Source organism: Nerophis lumbriciformis, linkage group LG07, assembly GCF_033978685.3.
Source record: "Nerophis lumbriciformis linkage group LG07, RoL_Nlum_v2.1, whole genome shotgun sequence".
In the NCBI taxonomy this organism is placed as follows: Eukaryota; Metazoa; Chordata; class Actinopteri; order Syngnathiformes; family Syngnathidae; genus Nerophis; species Nerophis lumbriciformis.
The window spans coordinates 41945001-41971668 of NC_084554.2; the positions used below are offsets into that span (position 1 = coordinate 41945001).

The 26668-nt window shown below is 39.3% G+C and overlaps 1 protein-coding gene and 1 long non-coding RNA gene across 3 annotated transcripts in view; one reads left to right on the top strand and one right to left on the bottom strand.

The window, feature by feature from the left end:
- LOC133609493 (uncharacterized) overlaps window positions 1–26668 on the top strand; it is a 301958-nt gene that overhangs the window by 119424 nt on the left and 155866 nt on the right. The gene's annotated exons all lie outside the window — the stretch shown is intronic.
- LOC133609492 (cadherin-12-like) overlaps window positions 1–26668 on the bottom strand; it is a 364499-nt gene that overhangs the window by 18432 nt on the left and 319399 nt on the right. The window contains exons 9-11 of the mRNA XM_061965103.2: window positions 13966–14087; window positions 5199–5316; window positions 307–558 (exon numbers count right to left, since the gene is read on the bottom strand). Coding sequence (XP_061821087.1) covers window positions 307–558; window positions 5199–5316; window positions 13966–14087 — 492 coding nt within the window. The remainder of the gene's footprint in view (window positions 1–306; window positions 559–5198; window positions 5317–13965; window positions 14088–26668) is intronic.

The window sequence follows — 26668 nt, forward strand, 5'->3', positions numbered from 1 at the left end:
TCAAATTGGGACTTTTGTCGAGGATAGAACAGATTATTCATGTGTACATTTTCTAATGGGGAACTTTGCTTCACTGTACAAACTTTTTGATTGACGAACAATGTTTAAGAACCTATTAAATTCATAAATCGAGGTTCCACTGTTTAATTAGTGCTAATTTATCCAGCTCTGCATACGCTTTAAAATGTAAGAAATAACAGCCTTTTTTCCAGTTGAAGCCCGTCCTCTGTAGTTTGAATTTATAAACAAAGCTGCTATAATTGCAATAGTGTACATGAGCGTACAGACGTGGCGTGTTATACTTACCCAGCAGGATGATGATGCACAAGAGGATGGCGATGAGCGCTCCCGTGCTGAGGCCCACGGGCAGGAAAATGGCCTCAGCGCTGCACGTCAGCAGGGCGCCGTCGGCTGCGCACCCGCAGACTCGTATGGTCAGCGTTCCCGTACTGCTCTTGGACGGGTAGCCGTTGTCCTCGATGACTACGGGGAGGCGGTAGATCTCCTGCGAGCGCCGGCGGAAGCCGCTGCGCTTGGTGACGATGCCAGCCGTGTTGTCTGGACGGAGCAGGAGAAAGTGTGTTTTTACAGAATAAATTTTGCTTAATTGAATCGCGATTAGTTATTACGATTCTTAATCAATTAAAAAAAAATCACTAAATCGATTATCTCAATTTCTAATCTGTCCTTATCATAGCTGTGTATTTATATTATACAAACCCCGTTTCCATATGAATTGGGAATTTGTGTTAGATGTAAATATAAACGGAATACAATGATTAGCAAATCCTTTTCAACCCATATTCAATTGAATGCACTACAAAGACAAGATATTTGAAGTTCAAACTTATAAACTTTATTTTTTTTTTGCAAATAATAATTAACTTAAAATTTCATGGCTGCAACACGTGCCAAAGTAGTTGGGAAAGGGCATGTTCACCACTGTGTTACATGGCCTTTCCTTTTAACAACACTCACTAAACGTTTGGGAACTGAGGAGACACATTTTTTAAGCTTCTCAGGTGGAATTCTTTCCCATTCTTGCTTGATGTACAGCTTAAGTTGTTCAACAGTCCGGGGGTCTCCGTTGTGGTATTTTAGGCTTCATAATGCGCCACACATTTTCAATGGGAGACAGGTCTGGACTACAGGCAGGCCAGTCTAGTACCCGCACTCTTTTACTATGAAGCCACGTTGATGTAACACGTGGCTTGGCATTGTCTTGCTGAAATAAGCAGGGGCGTCCATGGTAACGTTGCTTGGATGGCAACATATGTTAGTCCAAAACCTGTATGTACCTTTCAGCATTAATGGTGCCTTCACAGATGTGTAAGTTACCCATGTCTTGGGCACTAATACACCCCCATACCATCACAGATACTGGCTTTTCAACTTTGCGCTTACAACAATCCGGATGGATCTCTTCCTCTTTGGTCCGGAGGACACGATGTCCACAGTTTCCAAAAAAACAATTTGAAATGTGGACTCGTCAGGCCACAGAACACTTTTCCACTTTGTATCAGTCCATCTTAGATGAGCTCAGGCCCAGCGAAGCCGACTCTGTTTCTGGGTGTTGTTGATAAACGGTTTTTGCCTTGCATAGGAGAGTTTTAACTTGCACTTACAGATGTAGCGACCAACTGTAGTTACTGACAGTGGGTTTCTGAAGTGTTCCTGAGCCCATGTGGTGATATCCTTTACACACTGATGTCGCTTGTTGATGCAGTACAGCCTGAGGGATCGAAGGTCACGGGCTTAGCTGCTTACGTGCAGTGATTTCTGCAGATTCTCTGAACCCTTTGATGATATTACGGACCGTAGCTGGTGAAATCCCTGAATTCCTTGCAATAGCTGGTTGAGAAAGGTTTTTCTTAAACTGTTCAACAATTTGCTCAAGCATTTGTTGACAGTGTTGACCCTTGCCCAATCCTTGTTTGTGAATGACTGAGCATTTCATGGAATCTACTTTTATACCCAATCATGGCACCCACCTGTTCCCAATTTGCCTGTTCACCTGTGGCATGTTCCAAATAAGTGTTTGATGAGCATTCCTCAACTTTATCAGTATTTATTGCCACCTTTCCTAACTTCTTTGTCACGTGTTGCTGGCATCAAATTCTAAAGTTAATGATTATTTGCAACAACAAAAAAAATGTTTATCAGTTTGAACATCAAATATGTTGTCTTTTTAGCATATTCAACTGAATATGGGTTGAAAATGATTTACAATTCAGTGTATTCCGTTTATATTTACATCTAACACAATTTCCCAACTCGTATGGAAACGGGGTTTGTAGATGAATGTAGTTAATCATAGAACTGACACCCAATGTAAATTAAAAAAGTATTGTTTTTAAATTGAGAATCATTTTGAATTGAGAATCGATTCTGAATGGAATCGTCACCCCCAATAATCGAATCGTGCGGTGCCCAAAGATTCACAGACCGGATGAAAATGTTCTTGCACTAAATAATCACATACTGTTTAGGCAGTGGCATAGATTCTTCGGCGCACTCTACAGGCTGTTCCCAAGAACTGCAATGGTCTGGAATCTTCTAAATTGTTTAAATGTTCTCTTTAAAAAATCATAGTTTTCATTATATCTTTATTCTTGTTTTTTTTTAGTTTATACAATTTATATTATTTTGTTGTGTGTACTTTTTTTTTAATTTTTCTTTACAACATACTAAGAACCAAGTGGGGTTTTTCACATTTAATTTACATTGTTTTAGCTGTTAAAGTAATAATGATAAATAAAAAATTGCAATAATGGTATATTAATAGTAAAATGTATATTAGTTTTTCTGTAATAAGAAACAACAACAATTGTGAGTGCCCAGGAGGTATTCTTTGTCATCAAGTATTACATTATTACTATAACTACTCCTAACACTAATATGGTATATTAAAACTATTGTTAACTATTATCACTGTATTATTACTACTACTACTACTTATACTATTGCTACAATAAACGATAATAATGATGAACGCTAATGAACAAAAATGGTTATATATATATATATGTGTATATATATATATATATATATATATATATATGTATATATATATATATATATATATATATATATGTATATATAGAGAGAGTAGTTGTTGCCATCAAGTATATTAGTCGTAATATTACTTTAACTACTAATACTTATACTATCACTAATAATATACAGTGTATATATGTATGTGTATATGTATATATGTATATGCATGTGTGTACATATATATACACAATCATATACTGTATATGTATGTATGTGTGTGTATGTATGTATGTGTATGCATGTGTGTACATATATATATACACATAATCATATACTGTATATGTATGTATGTATGTGTGTATGTATGTATGTGTATATATATGTATATTTGTATGTGTATGTATATATATATATAAATGTGTGTGTGTGTGTGTGTGTATATATATACAGTAAGTGTGTGTATAAATATGTGTGTGTGTATTTATGTACACGTGTGTGTGTATATTTGTCTGTGTGCGTGTATATATATGTATATATATTTATGTATGTATACATATACACATACATATGTGTGTGTATGTATGTATATGTATCTATGGATATATATATATATATATATATATATATCCATATATATATATATATATATGTATATATATGTATATATGGATGTGTATACGTGAGTATATATGGTTGTGTATAAATGTATGTAAATATGTTTATTTGTATGCATATATGTACATTTGTATGTGTGTATATATATGTGAGTATGTATGTATATGAACAAAAAATATTGATATGTATTACTGTATTATTATTATTATTTTTACTTGTAGATTTGTAAGCCTAAATGATAAACATGGTTTCTGCAATATCCCTTTTTTGGCAGTGAGCTAGTTAGGCATGCAACTATGCTGCCCTCTGCTGGGTTTTTTTAAGAATTGAAATAGCCACAACACAAAAACGATGTATTAATTTACAAAGTAAAATGTGTCAAAATATAATCCATTTTTTAAGTAGATTACTAAAGAAAAAAACTAAACGCTGTGAGACAGGTTGTGGTTTATGTCAGAAGAACACAATGCTGATGGATGATGAAGGGGTAATGATACAAAAAAAACTGGAGACGTCACGTGGAGGTGTGAGGTCGTCGAGCACGATGAAGGTCAACAACCCCAGACAAGAGCGATCGTGTCAGGTCGGACGGGCCCGGTTCTGTCTTCTCCAGCTGGACCACACGACCTCACTGTCAGAGCCGCTTTGTTCTTCAGAACAAGGCCACCACTTTCTCCTGACAGGAGGTCGGGCGTTTTAGCACACCTTGTCTGTTTTTGTTTTTTTCTCTGAAGCTCTCTCTATTTCTCTCACAATGAAGCCCCCAGTGGCGCCGCTGTTATTTACTTCCTGTCCCTGAACATCACGTCCGCGGCTAGCTGCACATTGTGCTTGCAGGGCCGGTAGAAGACAGGCGAGGGAGGGTTTGAAGGTAAAAGTGGTCTGAGCAGTCAGATGGGCGCTCGTCACGGACGCGGAATGCATTTGTTTGCCCTTGCAGGCCTCAGCTCCACTATTTTCTACACGTGCACTTCAAAGACCTCAACCAGTGTGAAACCCTACCTTTTAAAGCAATTTTTTTTTTAGAAATAGAAATGTTATTGAATCTTAATTATAAAAGATTAGCTTGCAAGTATAACTTGTCCTTTGGATAAAAAAATCTTTAAAAATATTTGTAAAAGGTAGTAGTAATACACAAGGATGTAATAGTATTTTAATATAATACATTTAAGAATGCTGATAATAATAATTTTATTTATTTAAAAAAATCATACAAAAAAAACACGTCATTGCTTCAGAGCACCCTAGACATTCTGGTATAATAAACTGACAAATCGTTGGAATAAAATAATGTACTGGAATGGATAAACTTGCCCCAAGTGCAAATCTGGCTCATGTACTGTTTAAACAGTAGATTATTCTTGAATAATAAAACAAACATGTGCCTAAATTTGCTGTAGGGCTAACTCCATAAGTACAGCAATTATTGTTTTATTTCAAAGTGCAGTATATGTTTTAATTCATAGTGTCAGTTTAATAAAGCCTGAAGTAACAGCCCCCTCTGCTGGCTGCTGACATGTAGTGAATGTATGTTGGCTTTGTTTCTATGTCAAAACTACAGCCTTTAAAAAAAGGATTTTGCTTACTTCCAAAATCTCTGATGGTGAAATTTTTGTTGCTGGAGTCGTCTTTAGTGGATTTGAAGGAGAACTGTTGTCCGGCGTTCGGTACGTCTTGGTCCTTTGCACTGAACAGTTGAATCACCTGTTGATTGAAATACATAAAACCACAGTAACAGTGAGCAAATACTTGTATTTTAAAGTAGTTGTCCGTAAGTAATGCCCATCAGCTGCAGCATGTCAGTGAATTCCATCGCTTGCATCATAAATAGTTGGTCAGTGCAGTTCCTTCACAATAAGGCTATTTTCACACAGCAATTAGGTGAGGTTGTCCGGCAAAAGGTTGCGCAACAAAGCATATTTGCATAAAGTCAAAGTAAAAACTGGATTGGGATCACTTTTATTGACATCCTAATGTAACTCAAACTTTCCACATTAAATACGTTGGTTGTTGAAATGTGGACTCGTCAAACCACAGAACACTTTTCCACTTTGCATCAGTCCATCTTAGATGAGCTCGGGCCCAGCGAAGCCGGCGGCGTTTCTGGGTGTTGTTGATAAATGGCTTTCGCTTCCTTGCAATAGCTCGTTGAGAAATGTTGTTCTTGAACTGTTCAGAATTTGCTCATCCATTTGTTGACAAAGTGGTGACCCTCGCCCCATCCTCGTTTGTGAATGACTGAGCATTTCATGGAAGCTCCTTTTATACCCAATCATGGAACCCACCTGTTCCCAATTAGCCTGTTCACCTGTGGGATGTTCCAAATAAGTGTTTGATGAGCATTCCTCAACTTTATCAGTCTTTTTTGCCACTTGTGCCAGCTTTTTGTAAACATGTTGCAGGCATCAAATTCCAAATGAGCTAATATTTGCAAGAAATAACAAAGTTTACCAGTTTGACCGTTAAGTATCTTGTCTTTGAAGTCTATTCAATTGAATATAAGTTGAAAAGGATTTGCAAATCATTGTATTCTGTTTTTATTTACGATTTACACAACGTGCCAACTTTACTGCTTCTGGGTTTTGTATATACACACATTTATATTTACATGTGTGTGTGTGTGCACTTGTGCATGTACTTTGTGGGTTGGTTGCATTTTGCACCATGGCTAGTGAACATTGTTTTGGATTGTATCATTTAAGGAAATGCTGTTCCAATTTTGTTAAATGCCCAATTTATGGTCATTGACCTGATTTACTAATATTATCCGCAAAATGGCTGTAACTTTATAACAAAGAGAGCTTCAGGTGTTTAAAAATATACTAATTAGAAAACACGATGTGATTCCTTATTCAACTCACAAACTCAAATTAAATTTGTAGTTTGGACATTCCTGGTTTAAAGCATTTATTTTGTTTCACTACCACAGTGGTTCTCAAACATCTTTCACTAAGTACCACCTCGGAAAACAAAACCACCATAATGACCAACAGTAACACACAGTGGCGTAGTAAGCCTAAATATTCAATAAAAACAAGGCAGATCATTTTTTTATATTTTTGACCACTGTAACATTACACACAGTTTTAACAGTAACACTGTTGGAATATTTAATTAAGTCATGGGTAGCGGGTGTGTATATTGTAGCGTACCGGGAGAGTTAGTGCTGCAAAGGGTTCTGGGTATTTGTTCTGTTGTGTTTATGTTGTGTTACTGTGCGGATGTTCTCCCAAAATGTGATTGTCATTCTTGTTTGCTGTGGATTCACATTGTGGCGTATATTTCTAACAATGTTAAAGTTACTTATACGGCCACTCTCAGTGTAAACTGTATCGCTGTTGATGAAGTATGCTTTGCATTTACGTGTGTGTGCGTACAGAAGCCGCTCATATCTTGTGACTGGGCGGGCACGTTCTTAGAAGGGATGAAAAGCGGACGTGACGTCAGCTCGTAGAGGACGTTAAAAGCAGTGCCTGTAAGGCACGCCCCCAAGACTGTGGAATACGAGATATAATGACTGATGAACACCTTCGTTCGATAATGAAGGTTGCCTCGGCTCAAAGCCTGAGCCCTGACATTAATGAACTAGCACCCAAGAAAAGATGGCAGGTATCTGGTTTGGGCACATCAGATTAGATCAGTGTGTTGCAAACTGAGCCGTTTAAAGTCCTGAATGGTTGGTTTATTCATTATTTTATTTTCAAATGTATTAGCCTGTGGAAAATGTTAATGTTGATATTTATCTCAGAAGGCTGCAAATAGAAAAGAGGCATTCAATTTTCAGATCTTGCCCCAATTGGAGGAGTTCAAGTACTTCGGAGTCTTGTTCACGAGTGGGGGAAGAGTGGATCGTGAGATCGACAGGCGGATCGGTGCGGCGTCTTCAGTAATGCGGACGCTGTATCGATCCGTTGTGGTGAAGAAGGAGCTGAGCCGGAAGGCAAAGCTCTCGATTTACCGGTCGATCTACGTTCCCATCCTCACCTATGGTCATGAGCTTTGGGTCATGACTGAAAGGACAAGATCACGGGTACAAGCGGCCGAAATGAGTTTCCTCCGCCGAGTGGCGGGGCTCTCCCTTAGAGATAGGGTGAGAAGCTCTGTCATTCGGGGGGAGTTCAAAGTAAAGCCGCTGCTCCTCCACATCGAGAGGAGCCAGATGAGGTGGTTCGGGCATCTGGTCAGGATGCCACCCGAACGCCTCCCTAGGAAGGTGTTTCGGGCACGTCCGACCGGTAGGAGGCCACGGGGAAGACCCAGGACACGCTGGGAAGACTATGTCTCCCGGCTGGCCTGGGAACGCCTCGGGATCCCCCGGGAGGAGCTGGACGAAGTGGCTGGGGAGAGGGAAGTCTGGGCTTCCCTGCTTAAGCTGCTGCCCCCGCGACCCGACCTCGGATAAGCGGAAGAAGATGGATGGATGGATGGATGGATTGTATTTGATATGCCATTGATATTTTTTAATTATTATTATTATTTGAAACTGGATTTTGCATGTCACTATAAAGTTATATAAGCCTTGCTTGTTCAATATTCAATGCAAAACTTGTTTGGGTCCCTATTAAAAGGTTAATTTGTTCAACCTTGGCCCGAAGCTTTGTTCAGTTTTAAATTTTGGCCCACTCTGTATTTGAGTTTGACACCCCTGAATTTAGTGATTATTTGGCATGCCACTAGATGGAGCCCGCGTAACACCACAGTTTGAGAATCATTGCACTACACCAGGGGTGTCAAACTCATTTTAGATCGGGGGCCACATGGAGAAAAATCTACTCCAAAGTGGACCAGACTGGTAAAATCACCGCTCGATAACTTAAAAATAAAGTTAACTTCAAATTAACAAGCACATTCTGAAATTGTACAAAACATGTTTTTTTTTTTTTTTACACCTACATGTGTAAGTACATATTATTTTATCTTTATTTGTCGTTATTTATATTTTCTGAATAAATTATGTGATAATTATGGTGTTAATTTTCAGTCTATCAAGATAAGAAAATTATATCATCAAATTACAGTATGTTATTTATGTAGTTTGCTCATTACTAACATCATGTGGTTTATTTTCTACATATGTAGCCTCATCTACAAAGATACAAATAATTGCTATTGCGACATCCAGTGGACACATTTAGAACAGCAGTTTCTTTCCTTCAAAAATTTCAGGTTAATTTTTATACTTAGCAAACTCATCCTGCGGGCCGGATAAAACCTGTTTGCGGGCCTGATCCGGCCCTCGGGCCATACGTTTGACACCCCTGCCCGACACACACACACACACTCAAGCTAGCTTAGCGGTTAGCATAGCATTGCTCCGTGTCATTGTGCTAGTTTCACATTAACTGTCTGTATTAACTAATTTCACATGCATTTTTGGACCTTGCATACCAGGATCCGGATTATGCGTTTCCACTTCACCAAAGGAACTGTACAAGCAGAGCAAACGCACCATAGTTACTTTTAACTGGACCAAACGTGGCGAGTGTAAACGCTGGGTAAATGTTGGACGCAGACAAAAGAGGATTCTGGAAGTTTCCTCAGAGTTAATGCGGGAAAGATGCTCGTTTTTTATTTGAATACGTCCTCGGTGGGATGAGGAGTCAACAGCCGATGTGATCAAGTGCCGGAGCCGCGAGTTAATGAGCTAATTTGCAGGCACGGGCGCCTTTACGATTCTTATTACTGGCACATTCAGACGGGCCCGCATTTTAAATATATCAGGCGGAATGTTCCGGAGGATGTGCACGCTGCGTGACTTTCATTTTCTGGGAATGCATTCTATCATCACCGGGTGAAAACTTTTATTTCAGGTGACTTTATGCGGCGTGTGGACTAAAGTATTGGGACACATGCAGGAAGTGAAAGTCTTTTAGGGTGCATTTTAGTGCGTTTGGACAAAAGTTTCAATGTTTTGATCCTGATTTTTTCAGTAACATTTTGTCATCAGTGTTGTAACATTAACCTATAAAAGCACAGGTTTTCAACAAAATACTGTATTGATGTTATGCTCATTTTACACTACACAGACTTAAAAGTAGACACGCGATGGCAGTAAAATCACATACCGTATTTTTCGGACTATAAGTCGCAGTTTTTTATACTCAGGAGCGACTTATGTGTGAAATTATTAACACGTTACCGTAAAATATCAAATAATATTATTTAGCTCATTCACGGAAGAGACTAGATGTATAAGATTTCATGGGATTTAGCGATTAGGAGTGACAGATTGTTTGGTAAACGTATAGCATGTTCTATATTGTCACGACTTGGACTATGGTGTGGTTTGTTCTCCCGAGGTGCAAAAGATTTGGACCATACGTGGCGTGAAGGGGAATACATGATTTATTTAAACACTATAACTACAAAAAAAAGTACAAACGAAAAGCGCGCACAGTGGCGGAGAAACAACTTGGCTATGAAAACAAATACTTGCACAAAGGCAGAAACTATGAACAACAAAAAACACTAACTGTGGCTTAATAAACAAAAACTTACTTGGCATGGAACCGGCATGAAAAAAGAGCAGCAAGGATCATAAGGGTGTGGAGAGTGTGCAGAAGCATAAATGCGGGATGTCACCAGAAAGACAAACTGAAAACAATGAACTTAAATACTACAGACATGATTAACGAAAAAAGGTGTGTGACTCAAAACGTGAAACAGGTGCGTGACGTGACAGGTGAAAACTAATGGGTTGCTATGGTGACAAACAAGAGTGCACAATGAGTCCAAACGTGGAACAGGTGAAACTAATGGGTAATCATGGAAACAAGACAAGGGAGTGAAAAGCCAGAAACTAAAGAGTCCAATAACTAAACAAAACATGACTAAAACAAAACATGATTACACAGGCATGACATATATGTTATAGTTATTTGAATGACTCTTACCATAATATGTTACGTTAACATACCAGGCACGTTCTCAGTTGGTTATTTATGCCTCATATAACGTACACTTATTCAGCCTGTTGTTCACTATTCTTTATTTATTTTAAATTGCCTTTCAAATGTCTATTCTTGGTGTTGGATTTTATCAAAAAAATTTCCCCCAAAAATGCGACTTACACTCTAGTTCCACTTATATGTTTTTTCCTTCTTTATTATGCATTTTCGGCCGGTGCGACTTATACTCCGGAGCGATTTATAATCCGAAAAATACGGTAATAACAATAATAACTAGATGAGGCAATTCCTGAAGGAATTGCGTGTGAATGCTCCAATGCTGAAGTTGAACTGAAATCCTGGAATTTTTTTTTTTTTTTAGAATTGCTGAAGTAGAGCACACAATTCCAAAACAGGCTGAATATTTTGAAGTTGGAACAATTTGAATCAGCTGGAAAATGTGGGAATTGCAGAACTTTGAAGAATGATTTCAATGGGAATTTCCCCAAACTTTTGGGAATTTCGGAATTTTTTTTGAAAATGGTAAAAAAAACAAAAAACTTGAATGGTCTGAATGAGGTGAAATGGTTGGTGTTGAAATTTTTCTAATCGGTCGAGAAATGTTGAAGTGGTAACAATTTTATTACGGAATTTCGGGAAAACCGGGTTTTTTTCCCAGTTCAAAAAACAACTTTGTTCTTTGTCCTGATTGAGAGGAATGTTTTGACGGTTGAAATGCGTTGAAAAATGTGGAAGGAGTAGTCGCCAGAAAAAAAAGGTGAAACAGGGCAGGAATTCTGGAAAATCTTGGAATTTTTTTAAACTTGGAAAAAGGGTAGTTTAAATTCCCAGAATGGTAGAATGTGTTGAAGGTGGAATGGTTCGAATGGGTTGAAAAATGTGGAAATGATGGAAGTTTGAAAAATGGCCAATTCATTCTGAATGGGTTTTGGGCGCAGTTGGGTGTACCAACAGGACAACGACCCCAAACACACGTCAAAAGTGGTAAAGGAATGGCTAAATCGGGCTAGAATGAAGGTTTTAGAATGCCCTTCCCAAATTCCTGACTTAAACGTGTAGACAATGCTGAAGAAAACAAGTGCATAGCTTGACTGTCTGACTGACATTAAAGCATGGATGAGTTCTAACTTCCTCAACCTTAATGAGAGCAAGACCAAGATCATCATCTTCGGCGAAACATCTCCAGTCTCATTTGTCAGTGCTCTAGGTCCTCTGGGTGAAAACATCCGGTCCTCCGTGAGAAATCTCGGAGTGATCTTTGATAGTGCCTTCAAATTCACCAAACAGGTCAGCTCAGTGGTTAGTAGTACCAGCTTTTACCATCTCAGAACCCTAGCAAAGACCAAGGCCTATTTCTCCCAGAGCGACCTGGAGACTAGACAACAACAACTCACTGTCCGCTGGCATTGATCAGGCATCACTCCGCTGTTTGCAGCTTGTGCAAAACACCGGCTGCCCGTCTCCTCACCAGCACCAAAAAACGCGAGCACATCACCCCAGTCCTGGCCTCACTCCACTGGCTCCCTGTCCGTCACCGCATTGATTTTAAATTACTTTTAATTGTTTTTAAATCCCTAAATGGTCTGGCCCCACAATACCTGACCGAGCTTCTGCATCATCATACCTCGTCTAGAGCCCTAAGGTCAGCTGACCAACTGCTGTTGGCGGTCCCCAGATCCAGGCTAAAGACCAGAGGGGACAGAGCCCCTAAGCTCTGGAACAGCCTTCTCCTCCACATTAGGTCAGCCCAGAGCCTGGGGGTCTTCAAAACCCTTCTTAAGACCTACTTCTTCTCGCTGGCCTTTGACCTGAGCTGAGTCCGCCCACTAGGCCACCATTTCTAGTCCCCCCCACTCCACCCCTTCGCTTTAGTTTTATTTTTCAATTTGTCGCACTTTTATTATTATTTTTATTTTTACTTAGCAAATTTTTACTTTTTATTCGACCCCTTATACCGTATTGCTTTTGCACTATCTTGTTCAGCTCATTCATTGTTTATGTTCTTTGTTTGTTTTTTTTGTTTTTGTTTTGTTTTTTGCTCTACGCTTTTTTTTAACCTGTAAAGCACATTGGTTCAATTTAAAAGTTGTCGTAAACGCATACTTGCCAACCCTCCCGAAATTCAGCGTCTCTCCCAAAAACCTCCCGGGACAAATTTTCTCCCGAAAATCTCCCGAAATTCAGGCGGAGCTGGAGGCCACGCTCCCTCCAGCTCCATGCGGACCTGAGTCCGCTTTCCCACAATATAAAGAACGTCTACAGTAAAGCAGTCCGTCTGCCGTAAACAGCAATGTTGTGACACTCTTAAACAGGACAATACTGCCATTTAGTGCATTTGATGAAAGCACTTTTGTGCGTGCCACACAGCAATGCATAATCAGAGAGGGTGTTCAGCATGGCTAGAAAGATAGTGACAGAGAATAGAACAAGGATGGACAATTCAACCCTTAACTCAACAATGAGTAGATGAGTGTTATGTGTGTGTATATGTGTAAATAAATGAACACTGGAATTCAAGTATTTCTTTTATTTATATATATATATATATATATAGCTAGAATTCACTGAAAGTCAATTATTTCTTATATATATATATATATATATATATATATATATATATCCATCCATCCATTTTCTACCGCTTATTCCCTTCGGGGTCGCGGGGATATATATATATATATATGAAATACTTGACTTGGTGAATTCTAGCTGTAAATATACTCCTCCCCTCTTAACCACGCCCCCAACCACGCCCCCGCCCCAACCATGCCCCCCACACCCACACCCCACCCCCCACCTCCCGAAATTGGAGGTCTCAAGGTTGGCAAGTATGCGTAAACGTGCTATATAAATAATGTCAGAAAACCAACCAATTTAGCTGAACTGCACCAATTTTGTCAAGAGGAGTGGTCAAAAATTCAACCAGAAGCTTGTGGATGGCTACCAAAAGCGCCTTATTGCGGTGAAACTTGCCAAGGGACATGTAAGCAAATATTAACATTGCTGTATGTATACTTTTGACCCAGCAGATTTGGTCACATTTTCAGTAGACCCATAATAAATTCATAAAAGAACCAAACTTAATAATTTTTTTTTTTTTTGTGGTGACCAACAAGTATGTGTTCCAATCACTCTATCACAAAACAATAAGAATTGTAGAAATTATTGGAAACTCAAGACAGCCATGACATTATGTTCTTTACAAGTGTATGTAAACTTTTGACCACGACTGTATATAAGGCTTTTAATTTTTTGCGACTCCAGATTTTTATTTTTTATTTTTGGTCCAATATGGCTCTTTCCATTTTGGGTTGCCGATCCCTGGGTTAGCCATAACTCTGATGAAAACGTGGTTTGACACCCCTGGATTTATAGAGTTTGCTTTGTGCAGTCGTCCAAAATGTTGCATTCAATGTCCACAAGAAAGTCATAATCCGTGACCTACCTGTCCAACTTTGGCGTTTTCGCACACAAAACTTTCGTACGGGCTGGCCAGCTCGGGGGGGAACTCGTTGATGTCCAACACGTGCACGGAGACGGCCACCCGGCTGGTCAGAACTGGACTGTCTGGACGACAAAGACGGATAGAAAGGCGTCAGAGAAAGTGCACTGTTTAAAACGACAGAATGTAACGCTGACATCGTGTGGGGAGATGAGGTACTGCGGCCTGATGGTTGTTGCAGGATTCAGCCTCCTTGCGATGACCTACCATGTTTTAATGGAGCCGGCCATTAATGTCAGGAGCATTGCCCAAAATATAAATAGCGTCCAGATGCTGGTGTTTTACGACGCTCTTGATTGATGATCAACGCGAGCACGCCCAGCATCCATGAGAGCGTCTTGGCTTCTTCATTAAGGACTCTGCGGAGGCTCCTCTCGCTTTATGAAACATTTTTTTTTTCTTTTAAGTGCAAAGACGTGTCGCCCATCTTAATGACGGCGAGGGGAGAGCGGGGGTTTGGGGCGGAGCCCCCGGGAGAGACAGTGTTCCATCACTGTGGTGGAGGGGAAATGTTCTTTTTATATGTGAGCCCCAGAAAGGTAAACTTTATGGATTTGATGTGGGAATAGGCTTTGCTCTGCTTAATGCGTGTGTGTGTGTGTGTGTGTGTGTGTGTGTGTGTGTGTGTGTGTGTGTGTGTGTGTGTGTGTGTGGAGGGGGGGGGGGGGGGTCTTGCCAAGTCGACTCAAGGGGATTGAGGATACAAGCCCCCCCAGCTCAGTTGGTAACCCGCTCCTGACCTTGATGGGGGCAAACCAATCTTCCCGGAGCCAGGTGCAGACTCGGGGATTTGCTCGGAGCTACGGCGCCGAGGTCCTGAACGCTTTGTAGACCTTAAAGTCTGCTTTAGGAATGAAAGGAACATATAGCTCCCCCATTAACAGCAATGGACCACTAGATGGCGTTGTTGCATCGTAGTTCCCTATAGCGTCACCCTGAGACTCATAACACACGCTCTATTTACTTTTATGAATCAGAACGCCTGAGCGGCCTTTCAAGCTTTTATTATTATTATTATTATTTTTTTTTTTTTTACTGCTTATCACTTTTTTAAATTAAACCTCCTTTTTAATAGAAATAAACGCAACCGCATGCAAACGGCGGCTCTATTCGAACGTATCCGCAGTAAATAAGCGCTAGCAAAGGCAAAGCGTAGAGATTGCCAGCACGACGACGTGGAATTTGCTGGAATTAGTTTTTTGGGGGCAGGGTTATTAGTTCACGCCAGTGAACTCTCGTTAGGCGCCACTAAATCACCGCCGGGGGAGGAGGCGAGGCCAAAAGGCTCCGGTGCACCTTCTGCTTGCTGCCTCTCTGGAGAGCTGCAGATGGCGCTCTATTTTTTTTGTTTCTGCATGACTGCGGCGCCTAGCAAAGACAAATGGACAAATCTCCCTTTGGGGGTTGGGGAATCCGCCTGCGTTCCGTGGTTTCAGGGGTGAGGGGAGAGTGATGGTTCACTTCCCGATAAATCATAGACGATTGTGTAGCTTTATGACTCCTATCCGCGTTTTCTGTCGGACGTCTCCAGTTTCGTTCATTTTCCGCCTAATGTTGCCAGCGTTGAACTAAGTGGGTGATCCATTCTGCAGCTGAAGTGAAGTGAATTATATTTATATAGCGCTTTTCTCTAGTGACTCAAAGCGCTTTACATAGTGAAAACCCAACATCTAAGTTACATTTAAACCAGTGTGGGTGGCACTGGGAGCAGGTGGGTAAAGTGTCTTGCCCAAGGACACAACGGCAGTGACTAGGATGGCAGAAGCGGGGATCGAACCTGCAACCCTCAGGTTGATGGCACAGCCACTCTACCGAGCTAGACCGCCCCAGCTAAAAAAATGCTTTGTCATTATTGTTGTAGAAGTCTGCAAAAAAACTCTCACTATTATGTTAGATCCACTATGTACTGGACTCTCACTATTATGTTAGATCCACTATGGACTGGACTCTCACTATTATGTTAGATGCACTATGGACTGAACTCTCACTATTATGTTAGATCCACTATGGACTGGACTCTCACTATAATAAAGTTGATTTGATTTGATTTGATATTATGTTAGATCCACTGTGGACTGGACTCTCACTATTATGTTAGATCCACTATGGACTGGACTCTCACTATTATGTTAGATCCACTATGGACATGACTCTCACTATTATGTTAGATCCACTATGGACTGGACTCTCACTATTATGTTAGATCCACTATGGACTGGACTCTCACTATTATGTTAGATCCACTGTGGACTGGACTCTCACTATTATGATAGATCCACTGTGGACTGGACTCTCACTATTATGTTAGATCCACTATGGACTGGACTCTCACTATTATGCTAGATCCACTATGGACTGGACTCTCACAATATTACGCTAGATCCACTCGACGTCCATTGCACCGGTCGCCCGGTAGAGCCGCAACTGCGGTCCCCTCCAAAGTTTCTCATTGTCCCATTGGGTTGAGTTTTTCCTTGCCCTGATGTCGGATCCGAGCCGAGGATGTCGTTGTGGCTTGTGCAGCCCTTTGAGACACTTGGGATTTAGGGCTATATAAGAAAACATTGATTGATTGATTGATTGATTGATTGAAAAACAAAGAAGTTTGTCTTTCAGTTTCAACAACCCCTTCCTTAAAATGGATTCAGACGGCGCACTTAAGCTAAATTGATATGTGTAGTAAAATTATAGACCAGGCTGATTATTTTTCATTCATGTTATTGTCTATCAAGTCATTATCATAAATAATTATGAACAAAGGCGCTGTGTGCAGTATTACCGTATTTCCTTGAATTAGCGCCGGGGCGCTAATTATTTTAAAACCTCTTCTCACTCCGGCGCTTACCAAAGGCATGCAAGGAAATACGGTATATCTCGCCCTCTGCTTGGTCCGTTACAGTACCCCCCCTCCCCCTCACTAAAACACACTTGCAACAAAATTGTAACGTTATGTTACAAAAAAGTGTTTAGAAAAAGTTATTTTTTCACTCACTGGTTTAACAGGAATATAATGTTGAATCATAGTTCCAGTTTACAAAGTTATTTCCTTCTCGAACGTCTCTTTCGCGCATGTGCAGATGCGATTGACAGCCTGCATGCCCACCCATCTTACAAAACCCAAAACCAGTGAAGTTGGCACGTTGTGTAAATCGTAAATAAAAACAGAATACAATGATTAGCAAATCCTTTTCAAAGTATATTCAAATGAATAGACTGCAAAGACAAGATATTTAATGTTCGAACTGAGCAACTTAATTATTTTTTGGGGTATTAATCATTAACTTAGAATTTAATGGCAGCGACACATTGCAAAAAAGTTGGCACAGGGGCATTTTTACCACTGTGTTACATGGCCTTTCCTTTTAACAACGCGTTGCAAGATGTGGATATAAAAAAGTTGTTATAAGGACCAGTGGCGGAACAGATCAGTGGGCCCTTCAAACCCTAAGCTATCGAGCGAATAGACCGGGCTTTTAGCTCGGTAGCCAGCACGCTCGCCTCCCATACGGGCCACCCGGAACAGTAGGGGAAAAACTCAACGGAGCTGAGAGAGTACAAATGCTCTGTTGATTAGTGAGGAATGACGTTGGTGGACGGTTGATGAAGATTTAAAAAAATAGAAATACACTCGGAGACAAAATCGTCGAACCACTTGTAAGTTTGCACGTCGCAGAGCAGTGTTGTACGGTGTACCGGTACTAATGGATTAAAACGGTACTATACTGCTTTTGAAAAGGACCGGTACCGTATTTTCCGGACCTAGGGCGCACCGGATTATAAGGCACATTAAAGGAGTCTTTTTTTTTTTTTTTTTTTCTAAAAGTAAAACACTTCCTTGTGGTCTACATAACATGTACTGGTGGTTATTTGGTCAAAATGTTGCATAGATTATGTTTTACAGATCATCTTCAAGCCGCTTTCTGACAGTCCCTTCAGGATGCGCCGTTTTGTGGGCGGTCTTATTTACGTGGCTCACCTTCGGCAGCGTCTTCTCCCCGTCATCTTTGTTATAGCGGTGTAGCGTGCAAGGACGGGGGTGGAAGAAGTTTCCCGTGAAAAATCGTCCGACCGGAACTCTAATAACTAAAGTTCCTTGGGTGAATAATGTTAACTCACTACACCGGTATGTTTCAACGCTTTCATGGCGAGTTTACCGGCAGATATAAGTAAGAACTTTACACTACTTTATATTAGGAATGGCAACAGCAAAGGATGAATGTAACATAACAAGAAGATAGAGAAAAAGAAGAAGCTTATCGACTACTGTGTCACCACGGACTACAAAGGCAGATGCGTTCAAGATTTATACAGATCCCAAATACAGATCAGCAGGTACCAGAAGGTAAGAAAAGTTGCTTTTGCATAATATTGCGAAACAAAACACCAGATAATGTCTTACCTTGAATAGATACACCTTAATAATAATCGTATGTTGAAGCACAGTACAATCCATTAAGCGGTGCGGCTTCATAGCTTACCAACGTCGTACTAAAACATTTTGATAGACTTTAGAGCGCCGTGTGTAATGTTCTATATTTTCAATGGAACATATACAATGTTGGTGTTGTTTACTTGAGTCATATTGCCATCATACCTTACCACATATCTCTTATGTTTGACTGCCATCTACTGGTCACACTTATCATTTCACCATGTACCAAATAATATTGCTTCGAGGTCGGTGAGCAAAACCAGAATTATTCCTTAAATTAGGCACACCGGGTTATAAGGCGCACTGTCGAGTTTTGAGAAAGAACATGTATTTTAAGTGCGCCTTATAGTCCGGAAAATACGTTACTTTTATTTTTTCATCGACATGTGCGTCGCGTTGACAATTCTGGCATACCGCGGCGCATGTTAGTCGACACACGCACACACAGCACTTGCAAGCAGAAACAGCGTGAAGACAGAAGAGGGAGAATGGAAGTATTTTGGCTTTGAAACAAACGATAAAGGTGGAGCTATAAACACTGAAGCGCTGCTCTAAAAAATGGCTAGCTAATAGCTAGCTAGCGGCTAACATCTCTCCGTTGTGTTTTAGCTACTTCTAAATCACAAATCTCCGCCGCCATGGCGACAAATGAAGTAAGTTTCTTACAAGTATCATCCCTGCAGGGCGAGGAAGAGCTTCACTACAAACCGTAGGAGGATATAATAGCTAATCGCTAACAGCAAGCGAGCTGAATGTAAACAAATGGGTGGGTCTACACAGATATCGATTTTAATGATATCAAGTACAGGAGTTGATACTACAATGATTACATTGAGATTTTTTTATTAACACAAAATATTGTTTTCTTTATTTTTATTGTGTTTATAAACTCAGGAAGTACGTCCCTGGACACATGAGGACTTTAAATAAGACCAATGTATGATCCTGTAACTACTTGGTATTGGATCAATACCCAAATTTGTGGTATGACTCAAATTTAATGTAAACAGCAGGATAATAAGTGAATATTACATTTTAACAGAATAGAACATGTTAAAACAGAAAATAACCTGTAAATGAATAAGTAGATTAATAATCAATTTTCTACTGTTTGTCCTTCATAATTTGGACAAAATAATAGAATGGCAAATGACACAATATGTTACTGCATATGTCAGCAGTGTCATGTCTATTGATCATGTTTTTGTTTGGCTATGTTCTGTTTGGTTGTTGGACTCTTTTTAGTTCCGTTTTCACTCCATTGTTTGGTTACCATGTCAACCCATTAGTTTTCACCTGTTTCACGTTTTGGACTCACGCACCTGTCACTAATCATGTCACTATTATTTAAGCTTGTAGTTGCCAGGCAGTCGGCCTGGCGACATTACCTCTGCTACCTGATGATTCCCCTACTACCTCTGATACCCATGTTACCTGATGTTAATTTCATGCTCCGCTCATGCCACAGAAAATGTTTTTGTTTCATGTCCATAGTTTCTGCCCAAGTTCTAGTTTTTGTTTTCTTAGTCAAGTTTGTGCCTTGTGCGCGCTTTTTGTTTGTTCCTTTTTATAATAAAATTAAACTGTCTTTACCTTCACGCCATGTCCAGTCTGGTTCGCTTACATTCCGAGAAAACAAACCCCACCATAGTCCATGTCATGACAAGCAGACAAATTAGGAGCCTTTGTCGAGTATGTTCACTATTTTATTTAATGCCAAAATAATTTGATTGCAATAATAAACGTATGTTCAATCCAGCATTCGATTAAAATATAGCCAATAATGCAATTATTTGTGGTCCCCTTTAATGTATCAACATATATTTTGGTACTAAAATATTGGGATCAGGACAACCCTATCGCAAAGTGAAATGTGAGAGTGAAAAGAGAGAATTTAATAATTTTTTTTACACCTGTCAAATCACTTGTTCACGTTTTGGACTCAGGCACCTGTCACTAATCATGTCATTATTATTTAAGCTTGTAGTTGCCAGGCAGTCGACCTGGCGACATTACCTCTGCTACCTGATGATACCCCTACTACCTCTGATACCCATGTTACCTGATGTTAATTTCATGCTCTGCTCATGCCACAGAAAGTGTTTTTGTTTCATGTCCATAGTTTCTGCCCAAGTTCAAATTTTTGTTTTCTTAGTCAAGTTTGTGCCTTGTGCGCGCTTTTTGTTTGTTCCTTTTTATAGTAAAATTAAACTGTCTTTACCTTCACGCCATGTCCAGTCTGGTTCGCTTACATTCCAAGAAAACAAACCCCACCATAGTCCATGTCATGACAAGCAGACAAATTAGGAGCCTTTGTCGAGTATGTTCACTATTTTATTTAATGCCAAAATAATTTGATTGCAATAACAAACGTATGTTCAATCCAGCATTCGATTAAAATATAGCCAATAATGCAATTCTTTGTGGTCCCCTTTAATGTATCAACATATATTTTGGTACTAAAATATTGGGATCAGGACAACCCTATCGCAAAGTGAAATGTGAGAGTGAAAAGAGAGAATTTAATTTAATAATTTTTTTTACACCTGTCAAATCACTTGTTCACGTTTTGGACTCAGGCACCTGTCACTAATCATGTCACTATTATTTAAGCTTGTAGTTGCCAGGCAGTCGGCCTGGCGTCATTACCTCTGCTACCTGATGATACCCCTACTACCTCTGATACCCATGTACCCATGTTACCTGATGTTAATTTCATGCTCCGCTCATGCCACAGAAAGTGTTTTTGTTTCATGTCCATAGTTTCTGCCCAAGTTCTAGTTTTTGTTTTCTTAGTCAAGTTTGTGTCTCCGCCTTGTGCGTGCTTTTTGTTTGTTCCTTTTTATAGTAAAATTAAACTGTCTTTACCTTCACGCCATGTCCAGTCTGGTTCGCTTACATTCCGAGAAAACAAACCCCACCATAGTCCATGTCATGACAAGCAGACAAATTAGGAGCCTTTGTCGAGTATGTTCACTATTTTATTTAATGCCAACATAATTTGATTGCAATAACAAACGTATGTTCAATCCAGCATTCGATTAAAATATAGCCAATAATGCAATTATTTGTGGTAATGTATCAACATATATTTTGGTACTAAAATATTGGGATCAGGACAACCCTATCGCAAAGTGAAATGTGAGAGTGAAAAGAGAGAATTTAATTTTTTTTTTTTACACCTATTAAATCACTAAAGTTAGTCTTGTAAAGTTTTTAGCAATGCATAAACCCTATGTAATTCCAGTTTTTTTATTGGTAGTTGTTAGATTAAAACCTTTCTGCATGGCCCCGCTCCAGGCACTGTCCTCCCAGCTCCCCGACACGGACCAGAAATGTTGTCTAAAGACTTTGGCAGGAGGTGCAGCAGCTTGAGAAAAACAAGGAAAACACTTTTCAAACTTGCTAAACTACCTTCTGTTATGAACAGATTTGTTGTTCTGACAGTGAGCGAGTAAACAGTCTGAGGTAAGCAGAAAACTCCACCAAATTCCTCTGGGTGTTGAGGAAACCCCAAACAGCTCAGCGAGAAAAGTCCTGGTCTAAAAATTAAAAAAACGTTTCACGCTGCTGGGCCAGAAAAATAACTCAATTTTTTGTTCCAAGGAAGAACTAAGTGGGTGATCCATTTTGCAGCTAAAAAAAAGCTCTGTCATAATTGTTGGAGAAGTCTGCGAAAAAGAAAAAAAAGTTTCTTTCAGTTTTAACAACCCCTTCCTTAAAATGGATTCAGACGACACACTTAAGCTAAATTAATATGTGGAGTAAAATTATAGACCAGGCTGATTATTTTTCATTAATTTGTTATTGTCAATCAAGTTATTATCATAAATAAATATGAACAACGGGGCTTTGTGCAGTATTATATACCGCCCTCTGCATGGTCCATTACAGTACCCCCCTCCCACTAAAACACACATGCAACAAAATTGTAACGTTATGTTACAAAAAAAGTGTTTAGAAAAAACTCCGATTTCACTCACTGGTTTAACAGGAATATAATGTTGCATCATAACTCCTGTTTATGAAGTCCTTCCCTTCTCGAACGTCTCTTTGGCACATGTGTTGATGTGATTGACAAAAACCAAACCAAAGTTGGCACGTTGTGTAATACGTACATAATACAATGATTTGAAAACAAAAATATTTGATCAGACGATTAATGACCAAAAAAAATCTAATTTAACAATGGAAATCCTTGGTCAAAGACAGTCCTAGTCCTTAAACCATGTAACACGTGTTTGTATCAGATTGATTGATATATTTATGTATGAAGGTGTTCTCTCATGTGCCGTGGGAGCTAGGTTGCAATTAGTGTTGTCCTGATCTAGGGATGTCCCGATCAGATATTTGGATCGGATCGGCTGCCGATATTTGCCAAAAATTGCGTATCGGCAAGGCATGGGAAAATGCCGATCCAGATCCAGTTTAAAAAAAAACTCCGGTCCGTGTTTTCCAACGCACCGATTTAAATAATACATTCCACTTTTCTGCTGCTCCGTAATTTCCGTTCCGCATTTTCCAGCACACCTTCAACACATCCACAATTCTCACGCAGTTGCTTTTAGCTAATGGCATTACACGACAGGCTCTTCTCACTCTTTCCTGTGTCTCCCTCTCACAGACAGCAAGTGCACCTTCTTACACACGTCACATACTGTCACGTCATACGTCACATACGTATACGTCCTCCCCGAGCAGAGAGGTAGCAGCATGGCTAACGTTAGCTGTGATGCTAGCGCAGCCGTGCGAGCAAGGCTCCCTCTAAGGTGCTCGCCTGTGCAATTGCGCACTGTTTAAGCGTCCTCTGCGCATAGCAAATCTATGCCACGCACAAAATCAAATAAAAAAATAAGCGCATAACAATTTTCGACACACGGACACGACAGAGACAACAGTTTTCGTCATCATTGTTCAAATATTGTGACGTCTGTCGAGGCGCTTATCTCCATTTGGTGCCACATGCCCACACCATCAAAATGCAGAGGCAAAAATGTCCACATCAATACCATATGAAAAAATTTGTGATTTTTTTAGTTGTGATTTCCTTCTCTGCATGAAAGTTTAAAAGTAGCATATATTAATGCAGTATGAAGAAGAATGTTTTAATGTAGACATGCAAGCCTTGAAAGAACATTTTGAAAATCAAGACTACATTTCCTGCAAATGGATGCATTTCAACCCTATATTTTAACTTTAGATTTATTCTCATATCAAACTCTTTTGGCTGTCTTTTTGACACTTACATCAGGCGCCCCCCTCCACACCCTGGATTATAAATAATGTAAATAATTCAATGTGATTATCTTGTGTGATGACTGTATTATGATGATAGTATATATCTGATAGTATATATCTGTATCATGAATCAATTTAAGTGGACCCCGACTTAAACAAGTTGAAAAACTTATTGGGGTGTTACCATTTAGTGGTCAATTGTATGGAATGTGTACTTCACTGTGCAACCTACTAATAAAAGTCTCAATAAATCAATCAAAACACATAGAATCATCATACTGCTGTGATTATATGCATCAAGTGTTCATTCAAGGCTAAGGCAAAATATCGAGATATATATCGTGTATCGCAATATGGCCTTAAAATATCGCAATATTAAAAAAAGGCCATATCACCCAGCCCTAGTTTCAATGATGCCATTTCTGTTTGTCATGTATAATTTTGTCTATTTTGTGTTTATCCTTGAATAAACAGGTCAGTTTCTTGTTACCAACCATTGTGTATTATTCAAACTCCCCTAATTCAGCTGGCTAGTTGTTATCAAGTGTACTAAAACCCTTTTCAACATGATTCTGACAACTAAGTAGGCTAAATAACTTTTAAACTTTAATACATGCTCGGATAGGCCAGTATCGGTCAGTATCGGTATCGGATCGGAAATGCAAAAACAATATCGGTATCGGATCGGAAGTGCAAAAACCTGGATCGGGACATCCCTATCCTGATCCTGATATTTTGATACCAGAACCAAAATGTGTTTGGGTACTTTTTAATTCATATTAAAATAAAGGGGACCACAAAAAAAAAATCCTTATTGGCTCCATTTTAACATATAAATCTTATGCTACATTAAACATATGTTTCTTATTGCAATCAACAAACAATTTTGTCTTTAGATAAAATAGTGAACATACAAGACAATTTGTCTTTTTCGGACTATAAGTCGCAGTTTTTTTCATAGTTTGGCCGGGGGTGCGACTTATACTCAGGAGCGACTTATGTGTGAAATTATTAACACATTACCGTAAAATATCAAATAATATTATTTAGCTCATTCACGTAAGAGACTAGACGTATATAAGATTTCATGGGATTTAGCGATTAGGAGTGACAGATTGTTTGGTAAACGTATAGCATGTTCTATATGTTATAGTTATTTGAATGACTCTTACCATAATATGTTACGTTAACATACCAGGCACGTTCTCAGTTGGTTATTTATGCCTCATAAAACGTACACTTATTCAGCCTGTTGTTCACTATTCTTTATTTATTTTAAATTGCCTTTCAAATGTCTATTCTTGGTGTTGGGTTTTATCAAATAAATTTCCCCAAAAATGCGACTTATATATGTTTTTTTCCTTCTTTATTATGCATTTTCGTCCACTGCGACTTATACTCCGGAGCGACTTATACTCCAAAAAATACGGTAGTAAGTAAACAAACAAGGCTTCTAATTAGCTGCTGACGTATGCAGTAACATATTGTGTCATTTCTCATTCTATTATTTTGTCAAAATTACGAGGGACAAGCGGTAAAAAAATTGATTATTAATCTACTTGTTCATTTACTGTTAATATCTGCTTACTTTCTCTTTTAACATGTTCTACCTACACTTCTGTTGAAATGTAATAATCACTAATTCTTCTGTTGTTTGGATACTTTACATTAGTTTTGGGTAATACCAAAGTAAGAACTGAACTGGGCAAGAAAGCATTTAGGTTTTCAGCACCGAAGGCTTGGAATAACCTACAATCAAATATTAAACTTCGAACCCTAGTTACGTTGAATGAGTTTAAAGCGTCTGTGAAAGGACTGCAGTTTACCTTGTCTGTATGCACATGTGTCATGTGAGCAAGTTTTAATGTTGTAAATGTGATTTTTTATGTATTTGTTTACTGTTTTTAATGTAACCTTGCTGCTGCCCTCTTGGCCAGGTCTCCCTTGGAAAAGAGATCTTAGATCTCAATGGGATTTTACCTGGTTAAATAAAGGCTAATAATAACTACAGATGTGGTTACCGATCCGATACCACGTAGTTACCGGATCATACATTGGTCATAATTTAAGGTCTGCAGTGTCTCCTGAGTTTATAAACATTAAAAAAATTACAAAATATGTTGTAATGATGAAAAATATTGATGTAATCATTGTAGTATTGACTTTATATGGCTATTGTACAATACGTACAGAATAGTGCTGCTAAGATCCTGATGAGAGTGCGGAAATATGATCATATCACACCAACTCTCAAATCCCTTCACTGGCTTCCTGTTCCACTCAGGATTGAATTCAAAGTCTCCCTATTAACCCACCAGTGCCTCCATGGAAATGTCCCCTCTACCTCAAAGAACTACTCACCCCCAAATTGTCCGCACGACACCTCCGCTCCGGACAGGCTAACCTCCTCCAACCTCCGAGGACAAAGCTACGAAGAATGGGAGACCAGGCTTTCTGCTCCGACGCTCCCAGTCTGTGGAATGCTCTCCCTGACCACCTGAGGGCACCACAGACTGTGGATGTTTTAAAAAAGACTTAAAAAAAACCCTTCTTTTTAAAAAAATCATTTTTTTAGATATATGTATACTAGTTGTAGCTATTTGGCTGTTCTAGTTTGTATTTGTATTTATTTTTTATTATCCTTTTATTTTTTATTTAATTTTTTTTAATACACTGTAGCACTTTGAGGTTGTTTACTCAATGTAAAGTGCTTTTTTTTTTAACAAATAAAATCTATTATTATTCGTTACAGTCTATCTGTATAGATCCACTCATTTGTTTACATTCAGGAGCGCTAGCTTGCTGTTAGCAGATAGCTATTGTATACTCCTACGGTGTGTAGTGAAGCATGTTTAGCTATTCCTCGTCCTGCAGGGATGATACTTGTAAGAAACCTACTTTATTTGTCGCCATGGAGGCGAGGATTAGTGATTTAGAAGTAGCTAAAACACTGTGGACGGACGTTAGCTGCTAGCT